The sequence below is a fragment of the Ochotona princeps genome, chromosome 9 (assembly GCF_030435755.1).
Source record: "Ochotona princeps isolate mOchPri1 chromosome 9, mOchPri1.hap1, whole genome shotgun sequence".
NCBI classification, from domain to species: domain Eukaryota; kingdom Metazoa; phylum Chordata; class Mammalia; order Lagomorpha; family Ochotonidae; genus Ochotona; species Ochotona princeps.
In genome coordinates this window covers 25,721,507-25,732,854 of record NC_080840.1, presented here as the reverse complement: position 1 = coordinate 25,732,854, position 11,348 = coordinate 25,721,507, and the positions used below count along the sequence as shown (strand labels likewise).

Genomic DNA, 11,348 nt, shown 5'->3' with positions numbered 1-11,348 from the left:
ATTGCCAGCTTTAATTCACTTTAAAAATGACCTCACTGATCCTGGTAATACAGGGATGGAAGCTAGAACAACTCCTATAAAGGAAGATTGGGGAATACCTCAAGGAGAATTGCAAAATTCAAGACATTCTGAGGGTTGCATTCCCTATACCCTTCTTGAACCACTGCCATACCAAAGGGGTGTGTCAGTGTGTGCTGGGTATATGTTATACCCACCCAGTGATGAACATTTTGCATAGGACAAGTTTGTACTTAATGCAGCACAAGTTTATAGTTACTGAAGGCCTGGATTTAAGATGTGCAGATGGATGCCTAGACTGTGATGAGGGACAGGTGGGTTCTGGTAAAAAGCAGAGTGCAATACCCAATGACTTAGTCTGTAAAATCTAACTCCCTCTCCCTCTTTCCCTTTTTCTCTCTTCCCATTTTAACTTTCTGGTCATGGCCATGAGGACTTCTGGCATCCTACATATCAGCTCTTCGCTTGGCATAGAGCAAATCGTACAGCTTATGAAGCACAGTTCTCTAGAGCACAGGTGCAACAGGGTACTACCACATTACCTGGGAGCATTCCAGAGTCCTCGTGACTCAGCTGGCCCAGGTGATTGGCTGTCTGGGAGCAGTCTCATTCTTTACCTCTCTGCAAAGACTTCTTTCAAGAACACAGGTAACCAGGACAGAAAATGAAATTAATGTCACCAACTAATTTTTCTTCATTTAGAAAAAGGATGCATGACACTGGCTGACAGACATCTGGTACTAATTCATAGGTGAAATTTCATGTTTGTGTTACAATGATTTACCTAAGTTTATTAGAAGTCTCATCCTTAAGACTTGGTTACCCTTTCTGAATACAGGGATAGTTTTGAATATAACATTCTTAACAAGCCTTTCCTTAATCAACATTCCCAGGCTTCAAAATAACCAATTTAAAAACTTTGTATTTTGGTATTTAGCCAAATCATAGGAAGAAAAAAATGAGCAAGAAAATGGATAAGCACCCTGTAGAAATAAATATAAGCCTTAATGTGTGATTAGTGATTAAGCTATTTTTCACAAAACAAAGCACTGACGGATCCCACCATCTGCAGGACTCTAAGTGTCCAAAGATGACCCCAACCCCATATTCATGTCAAAGACATTATGTGTACATTGGATCAGAATTATCTGAGGCAGAAGTACAAGCTTGTGTCCATTACAGACAAGTCTTCAGTCCTTCAGAAGGATAAATGAAGGTGGTTGTGGTTTCCCTGGCATCTTGCATGGCCTTTCTTCTAAAGAGAAGATATGTTCAAAACATAAACATTAACTGCGAGGAGCCTGGGGGAGGGGGCGGTGCAAGCATGATGGCTCAGTTGACTAATCCTCCACCTGGAAGTGTCAGCATCCCACGTCAACACCAGTTAGTGTCCCAGCTGCTCATCTTCCCATCCAGTTCCCTACTTGTGGCCTGGGTGAGCAGTGGAGGATAGCCCAAAGCCTTCAAAACCTGAACCAATGTGGAAGACCTGGTGGGGGCTCTTGGCTTTGGACTGGATTGGCTTGGCTCTGGCTGTTATGGTCTTTTGGAGAATGAACCAGCAGATGGAAGATTCTTCTCTATTTCTCCTCTCTGTACAAATATGCCTTTCCAATAAAAATAGATAAATCTTAAAAAAAAAGAAAAACACTCACTGGCGGTTGGTGAAATAAAATTTTTCTTGTTGCCAGGCAAATAATCTGCATTGGTAATTTAAAAAAAAAAACAACAACAACAACAAAAACCTTTTTCTTTCCCATACAAAATACCAAGGCAGAGTTTGAACAAGTTCACAACCAAAGTTAACTCTGTGCAGCAAGAGCATCCTCCTCCACCAAGGAAAGCTCTAGGGTGTTGTCATGAGCACTGGTTTTCATCCTGAAGTTGAAAGAACCATAGAGTTTTGCTGACTCTTTAGAAGAGGCAAACCTGTTTCGACGATAGAGCTCCCCCTTCCACATAGACATCATGAGCAGGCAAGACAGGACTACTCCCCCCAGAGTGAGGAGGCAGAGGCCGGCGATGACACAGCGGTCCAAGTGAGCCCCCAGCCTGGCACTCTCCTTCTCCAGGCGCTCCATCTCACGGGCGGCCACTGTGTTGGGATCCACAGTCACCTCCCGGGGAACAATATATGAGATGATCACCAGCAAGATGCCAGTGACCAAGAACAAGATAGCGCTGATAAAACCATAGTCGACTGACTTCCCTGAAGATGTGCCTTCGGAACTTGAGTCATCTTCTTCTTCCGATATCAAGGATATGGCAGCCTCTTGGGACCAGTCATTTGGATTTCCCCAGCCAGGGTCTCTGGGATGGCTGGTCCCCTTGGTTGAAGGGGACCTCCGGTTCCACTGCTCCAAGTTCACATTCTCATCCACATAAGTAAACGATGTTTCCAGTTCCTGGCTGCAGCAGTTACAGACTTTTCGTTCTGCTATTCCTCGGCTGTTCCCTGGGTCAAAAGGTCCTGATGAGAAGGAGTCTGGCAGAGGGGTGCTCTCTTGCGGATAGAAGGAAGGGGATGCAGGAGCAGGGCTGGGTCTTGAGGCTTCCATTCCAGGGGTGCAATGTTGCTGGCAGCAGAGAGCAGCTCTGGTGGCTGATTCCTCTGCCTGCTCACCAGAAGGTCCTCCTGAACTCCGCTCCATAGCATTGCACAAATCTACCTGGCTGTTCTTTCCAGCAAGGCAGTGCAGCTCCATGCAAGCTAGTCAGACATCCCGTGGCACCTGCTACAAGTTCTGCCGAGAGCAACACATTTAGATAAGACCCCCAGCAGATGCTAAGGCTGTGCTGCCAGGATGGCTGCTCGTGAGCTTCTCATTTCCTGGCAGCTCCCGCTGGTTGCACCTGAGCCCCAACTCCTCCTCCAAGGGGCAAAAGAAGAGAGCGAATACCTAGAGGTGGCAGGCATGAAAAGGACCAGTCATCTGCCTTGTCACAAGGGTGAACCCTGAGAAAGTTAGGTCAGCATAGAAGAGACGCACGTGGCAGGCAGGGCATGGTGGTGTCTATAGAGACTGCACAAGCCGCCATCACCATGCCAGTGGCATCCAAAGACTCTCACATTCCTGTGACAGCGTCCCTCAAGTGAGAAGGCAGGCTATCCTGCAGAAAGACACAAACGAGAAAAACGGGAGCCATTTTCAGCAGAACTGCTAAATTTCTAGAGAACTTGGGGAAGCACAGACTTCTTAACAATTCAATTCGATTGTGTTTATCTTCCCTGTAATTGGGAGCAGTGTGAGATCCAGATTAGCGCCAGGGAATCACCACCAAGTGAACCAGCATGTGTTACCACTGGGAACCCCTGGAGCAGGGATTCGACCCATCAGCTACCCCCTCTAAGCTCATATTCTGTCATATATCCAGGAGACAAATCCATGGCCCCGTGTTTCTAGGATCCCCATAGATGGTGTGTTCATTGTGCTTCCACTCTGCCCCATCCACAGGGGCAGTGTGTTCCTTACCTGCAGGGTAATCCCTGCAAAAGACCATCAGCCAGCTCACTCCCTCTCATGCACCTGCCTCTGCTGCTGAGGGTCTCGGACGCCTGTGTGTTGGTTCTATCACCAGGAGCCCCTTCCCCTCTGTGCAGTTTGATGACCTATGTGTACCAAAATGAAAGCATCCCGGAATATTGACAAAACCAATCTAAAACTGACATGGAATCAAATTTTAACCTCTGAGAGTCAGACTTGGGTTGAAGCAAACAGGTAGCAAGTCATTTCCCAGTTTATTTCTCGAACTTCCTATGACACTCCTACACACACACACACACACACACACACACTGCAGCACTAGGACAGAACTTTGTGTTGACCAGAAAACCATCTGCTCCTCTTCTTCTGCCTCTGCCATCTCCAGAAGAACACAAATTCACTTTTCCTTATCAAAAACAAAAACAAAAAGACAGGAATTTTAATCCATGGAACTTTAATTGTGCTTCTAGATGCAGCGCAATGGCTGCTTCAAAACCCACTGGCTCTAACAGCTAAGAGCAGTGGCACATAAGGTGGATTAGAGCACAGACCCAGGTCAACCTGACAACTCTCTTCAAATACTGGCTGAGCAACCGAAATGGCCCCTGCGGGGAAATAAAAGGAGAATACACATTTCTCTCCTGTTACTGGAGTTTCTGAAAAAGCCAAGTCCAAGCAACCCCCATCGGCGCCGGTGGACAACTGAGTGGTCCCGGCTTGCAGGAAGCGATGGTGACAGATCTATCAATTAGTAAAATGGAAACAACACGGATCCGCTCACTGTTCTCTAGGGCACGAAGAGCTCTGATTAATCTTGGGCTCAGTTAACTCGTGACCTTAGACTCCTCTGGATAAAACTGACTGGCTTCTGGGACTTCAAATTTACAACAGAGGAGAAACCCACACTTAGTTCTTGTCTCCTGCCTCTATTCCTCCCGACAGAGAAGACTGTTCTGGCAGACACGCTATCTGTACAGTCGGGTTCCTTTGCGTGCTTACAATCCGAGGCTTCGATTCTCACCGGAGAAAATACAATCCCAGCAGCCCAGCGAAAGGTTCTTTCCCTCCGTCCTGTCACATCCCCCACCTCCGCCCGGTCTATTTAAAATCTCAGTTAAGGAGGCTTCACCCCAAAGCCAGGGGACAACACTTTTCCCCGTCAGGGGGCCATCAGTTTAAATAAAGCATGAATGCGTGCACAGGAACTAAGTGACACAGATGAGGCTGATCTAAGGGAGACAACTTGGATGCGTCCTTGAGCGCTAGGGACCGAGAGCCCGGTGCCATCAACCAACCTGGGAACTCTGCCTATAGAGGCACTGGCGGCACTAGAGTTGGGGCTGCGTCCGCCAAGGAACAGAGACAAGCAGACACCTTAGGTGGAGACGGGGGACAGGAGCCCCAGCTCCGCCAGGCTCCCGGACTCGCTCCCTCACCACGCGCCTCGTCCACACCCCATTCTTCACTGCTCACCTTTTTTGGCTGCATGAAACAGCCAGAAGCCAGAGCACTCTCCCGGGCGGGCGCGGCTCCCCAGAAAGTCTTTATCACCAGCCACAGCACTTGTAGCCTCTGCTCCGCCCCAAGGCTGGGCAGGCAGCTCCAGCCAAGCTGGGCGGGGCGGGCCGCTCCCTCTTGCTGAGCATTCCGGGAGTTGTAGTTCCTGGATGGGCTCCTGCATCACTCTGATCTCTGTTTATTCAACGTTTTTGATTTTGTTCTTCCTGAAGGCGAGTTTCCTGCTACACCCACATGTTCCTCCCTGACACTTTAGAAAACAGCACTGCCTGTTACACCGAGTGCAGTCCTGCAGCCTCAGGTGTGGCCATCTGAGTGTAGGGGAGGAATGGAGGGATGGAGTATCTAGTTAATTCCAACAGTGTGCTGACAGTTTGCATGTTTTATTTAATTCTCAAAACAAACCTTCGCAGTAGTTTTTTGTTAATCCTTGTTTTATAGATGAGGAAATAGGCTCAGAGAGACTGAATCATGCAAATTCACAAAAAACAGTGGGTAGTAGTTACAAACATAGCACCTAGGAATCTGATTCCAAAGTCACTGCTTTGCCCACCCCCCCCCCCAAAAAAAAACCAAGCCAGGAAAAACGTGATTGCTCTGCACAGAAAATTGGCCTGTTCACCAACCCTGAAATCCGCTACCTCTTGAATGCATAATAATGACCCAACGTAGCAATTTTCATAAATAGCACTTATTATCAACTCTCCTCTAAGCACTTCTCATTATTTTGTCACAATTAGTTTTTTAAAAAACTGTAAAAATCTTCATTTTCGTGGAAGTGGCAACTCAACTACAAAGAATTTCTTTGAAAGTCGCACAGTTGGTATTCAGTAGAAGTGGGGATATGAACCGTAAAGATTGTAAGCATGAAACAATGTTGAAAGAATTCATGAAAAAGACCAGAGAGCTGGAAGAGAAGCCGTGTGGATTAAAGGCAATGTGGAGATCTCAGCTACTGAGTTGTTGCTCCCAGCGTAGGACAAGATAATTTTCATCATACTCTTTGACCGGTAGTGGATTGCAGTGGCCAATAGGTGGACAGCCAGAGTGTGGACAGTTTGTTAGTCTCCTCCCATTTTAAGCATCTCCTTTTGGGTGATCCAGAGTCCTTGCTTATGAGAAGCATAGATTTACTGTATACATGACATTTTTCTGCTTATGAGTAGCTCACATAAATTCTCTGGCTATTTGCTCTGATTCACCATTTGCAGTAATGGTGAATCTCATAAAGATGAATGCATTGGTTTTCTTTTACATCAGATGGAATCTCCAGTGTCATGCTTCTAGAGACTTGAAAACTCCAATCTTTTAAAAATCATTTAACTTATTATTCTTTTTTACTCAGTTATGTCCCTTTGTTGATAATCACATGTGCTTTATGGCTTTTTCTCCTTTGCCTACAGTGTTCTGAAGTAAATAATTTTCTTCAATTTGCCTATCCCACCCACCCCTCAAGGAATAGCTTATCAAGTCCATTTGCAAGGGGTGTGTTCTTGGCTCTATACACACCAAAAGGAGCACCAAGAGAAAGACCTTGAGTTAGACCAGGAGACATGACAAGATTTTGATGTATTTGACTTAGAGGAAGCAAAAATAGCTTTCAATAATTTGAAGTTTGCAAAAAATAGAATAATTCTACCTCATGGTTAAAATGGGCAAAATTAGAGTGAATTGTGTTAATAGTATGTATTAATGCTAACATCTCTGATTCCTGGATGTATAAGAGAGAGCAATATTATTGAACCTATCTTGCAATGTAGAAATATGTAATTTCTTTCCCAAGGCCTGAGAATTAGTAAGTGGCAGAGCCGAGATTCTGATTGGAAGCTCTTTGATGGACTTCCTTGCCACCACACACTACCGAGCAGTGCTTTGCAATATTTTTGGGTAATGGAGTGCAAATTATAATATTGATGTTGGAGTAAACACAGAAGATTTCTCATGGTCAGAGTCCTGCGTTGTTTTGAGCCCTCAGCTGTAATATACATGGTCTGCAAAGCACTAGCAGATTTAATTAGCAGGTGGATTTTAAACTTAGTGGAAGGGAAGACATACCTTCTAAGAATTTGATGTGGACTGTCTCGTGGAAGTGAATTCTTTCTCTCTGGAGAGGATTCTTATTTGGACAGCTATTATTTAACAAAGTCACGAAAGGATTCATTCAGCTGTGTTAGGGAACCTCCATGGTTTCCCTACTTCACTGACTCTCCAACTCAAACTTATATCTTTTTCCTACAGATCTTTTCTTCTGTGGCAAGCCCCAAGTATTGTATCTCCTATAAACATTGCTAGAAACTTGATTTAAAAAAAAAATTTATCATCCAATGCCATGTGACATTTTGTTGTTTAGTTTCTAAGGTAACAATCTTTAATGGCAGTTGTGAACACCTGCAGGTCAGTAGCTATGGGCTGAATATCTTATGATCTCCTCAGAAAGGAAATATGCCTCCCGAGCACAGTTATGCAGTAACACATGACTAATGAGATTTGGAATGATTGTCCATGTTCTTCCCATTATTTATGTGGAATAATTAACTGGCTACATATTCTTAAGCAATAAAAAAGAAGCCAACATTATGCCAGTATACTGTAACATTCTGTTCAAAATTCTGCAGTAATAAATGAAGTGGATTGACTGAAATTTGGGAAGAAAATATCTAAAATAAAATAAAAAATCATAAAACAAAAACACTTCCTGAGAAAACTTCACCCCCTCTCCTGCAAGTACATATCTAAAACTTATTGAAGAACTCTTTTTCAATATCCTCAACTTCTTGTGATTCTTTTCTTCCAATCAGTATTCTCATAGTTTCGTAGACTTACATTTATACAGTCATTTTACATACACAGAATTGGTTTTTATTGGTTTTATACTGCTCTCTATGTGAGCTCTTTCCTAGATTAACTGTAGGCTCTGGATCTGCTCTGGTCCCCGTGTGGGTGTGGGTTTGTGCTCCTGCTGCTCCACTTTCTACTTGACTTTCTGATAATGGCTTGGAAAAAACAGCCAAAGATGTTTTCAATGTTTGGGCCATGGTAACCATGGGAAGGGCCTGAGTGAAGCTCTTGGATCCCGCTTCTGGCCTGGATTAGCACTGGCAGTGTGGCCTTTGGTGTGACCACAAGTACATTGAAGACCTTTCTACTTCTGTCCCTCCCCAACCCCCAAAACTACAGCTTTCAAATAAATACGTAAATCTTTTTAAAAGATATCTTTAAAAACCAACATGTTTCGTTACTTTGAAGCTATCCTTAGATATGGGTAAAAAATTTTATGGAATACTCAGTTTTCAACATACACTTATAAACAATTGGAAACAGTGAAATCATAAAACTAAAAATACAATGATATTGATTTTAAATATTCATATGTCTCATATTTCATTTTCCTGTTTGTTTATACTTTTTGGCAGGGGAGGGGCGAAGATTGCAGTACGTTACCAGTGGAAGGTAAATTCAGAGAAGCAAATTACCTTGTAAATCAAGGGTAGTATAGAGAATCTTAACAATCAGTGTTAGAATAATTGCTGAGGACATTTTCCAGTTTTCTCTGTTAAACAATAAGAAAGACTAATTGTAGATAAATGTCCTAAGTGAATTGTTATTTTAAAATGGTGGGTAATAGAGAAATAACAAAGATGTTTTTGGAATAGACTGAATAAATGATGAGTCATTTAATGGAGAAAGCAACAGTAATATTAATCATTTGATACCCTAAACTGGTGCTTCTAAACTATGAAGGAAATGGAAGAAAATAGCTATGTTTTAAACTAATGAGAAACTTGTGTATTCATAAGATTCTAGAGTGAAAAATCATTAATTTGAAAGTTTTTTTTTTTAATGCTACTTATAGTACAAAGGCAGACATATCACTTAAGTGAACAGAGGTTGAACACAGGTTGCAAAGGGAGAGTGGGGAGACCTAGCTGAATTTACAACAGCAGTGTGTCCTAAGGATGCTGTGCCCTTCAATTCATTTGATTACTAACCTGAGTGAATGCAGATGCAAAAAAAAAATCAGATATTCCTATTTGAAAGCTCAGAATTTTTCTAACATTGTGAAGGCCAAAGAAAATACAGCTACTTTATTGCAGGGAAAAGCAAACTAGATAAATTCGTCTCATCCATTGTTGAGTATAATTAAAAATTAGGAACAAGTCTATAAAAATCACCTGCTTGATAACAAAGTCAACGAGACAAACAGGACTGAGATTATAGAATGGATGGAGTTTTCAAATATAGTTTTGGGATATTGAGAAAATATATGTTTTAGGCAGAGTGGCAGATCTTTGATCAACTTTATGAAATTTGGAATGTGAGGCTTAGAAGAAGGTTTAATATTTATATTCAAACTACATAAGTCTTGAGATGTGTTTCATTCATATAGCTATTTCGAGAGACCTGAGACCAAGGACCTTAGGGATTTCTAGCCTTAAAAAGCTTGAGATGACAGTGCTTCCTTGGCTTTGGAGAGATGCATTTATCTTAAAAGATTTTAGTGCAAGAAGCCAGGATTTTTGTGTATATGGAATAAAGTTTGTTCCTTGCTTTTTAACAGAGGGGAAGACCTTTTCTCTTAACTCAGTATGCAAGGTGACAAAATGGACTTATTTCTTTTTCTCACCTGTGTGCAGAAGATGGCTGGCTTTTTCCTTCCCTAACCCCAAGATAAAACTGAGTATGGGGAACCATGATGTCATTGTTTAATTAAATAATGATACTCTGTGATCCAAATATGCATATGTAGGGTACAATTAACAACCATGGAAAACTTGAAAATTTGAGAAAGTTATTTATATTTCTGATTTTTTTGAATCATGCAGAGTATTCCAAAACATAGGACTTCACTTTTATTAAGAGTTTAATAAATAGCTTTGTTGGTTTACACTCTGTCAAGAAGACATACACTCTTCAGATTTTATTATTTCTCTTCTTTATCTTGTATCTGATTCAGTTTTCCTGTCTGCTATTGCAGGTGTTTGATTTGTAACTTGTAGCTTAAAAGTCTCTCTCTAGAAAATTGCACTTCACATCAGATATAATGAGCATTAACAACTGGCAGCCTCTAGCTACTAGAAATATACCTGTATAAAATGCTGCAATTATTTACCATTAGCCATGTCATTATTTTTCTCATGAAGTTTTTCTTTCATTTTTTAGTTTATATCCTTTTTGTCTCCCCTCCTCGCTCTCTACTTTGGCTTGGGTCTTTGAGATCTGCCCTATATCTATTTTGGTTGCCTTTCATTAACTTATTGAAATGATTTGTTTTTTGCTTCTTAACATGACATTTTGAGAAACAGGGCCAGAATCAGTTATCATATCATAGTCTTGTTTTCATTCAATACGAAAGTTCAATTCCTTATTTTTAAAAAAGGATTTATTCCTTTTTATTGGAGCGGCAGATTTACAGAGAGGAGAGGCAGAAAGTTCTTCCATTTACTGGCTCACTCTCCAATTAGCCGCAATCACTGGAGCTGAGCCAATACAAAACCAGGAGCCAGGAGCTTCTTCCGGGTCTCCCACATGGGAGCAGGGTCCCAAGGTTTTGGGCCATTCTCTACTGCTCTCCTATTCTGTTGGCAACGCCTGCATCTCTGCGTACCCAGAACCGAGAGGAGGGACTAGGGTTACAAAAAAGACAACACACAGTGGGTCATTCTTGTAAAGAGAATGCCATTTATTTGAAGTTGGACTGCCTCTTTTATAGTCTGCCTAGTTCCTCCCAGTATTTTCCCAATGCTCAAGCAACTCCTAAGCTCCCCCGAGGGCATCTTAAAAAAGGGGAAGCAGGGAAGAGGGAACTTGAGGTCAAGCCAGGGGCTAAATGTATCAGGCCAAGACTGCCCAACCTGTTACCCCTAGAGAAATAAGCTAAGCTGTGGAGTTAACCCTTGGGAGACCTGGCCGTGCACTATTCCATTATCAGGGAGATAGATGGGAAGTGGAGCAGCCAGAATGCTAATTGCACCAATATAGGATACTAACATGTGAAAGGTGAGCATGTAGCCACTGAGCCATCACACCAGGCCCCAATTTCTAAATTTTAAAGACTTGTTTACAGAGAGAAGGAGATGAAAAAAGAGAGAAAGAAAGATTCCATCTTGAGGTTCTCTCTAAATGGCTACACCTACCAGAGCTGAGCTGATCCAAAGTCAAGAGCCAGGAAATACCTCTGGGTCTCCTACATAGGCACAGGGACCCAAGTCTTTGAGCCATCCTCTGCTGCTTTCACAAGCCATAAGCAGGGAGCTGGATAGAAAGTGGAGCAACTGGGACATGAACCAGTACATCTGTGGGATGCCAACACCACAGATGGAGGATTGG

General features: G+C 42.6%; 1 protein-coding gene across 1 annotated transcript; it reads right to left on the bottom strand.

The window, feature by feature from the left end:
* Positions 1-1,744: 1,744 nt before the first annotated feature.
* On the bottom strand, positions 1,745-3,057 carry TMEM74 (transmembrane protein 74). The gene has a single exon (XM_004580681.2). The coding sequence runs from the start codon at positions 2,721-2,723 to the stop codon at positions 1,821-1,823; it is 903 nt and encodes a 300-aa protein (XP_004580738.1). The 5' UTR covers positions 2,724-3,057; the 3' UTR covers positions 1,745-1,820.
* Between the last annotated feature and the right edge of the window lie 8,291 nt (positions 3,058-11,348).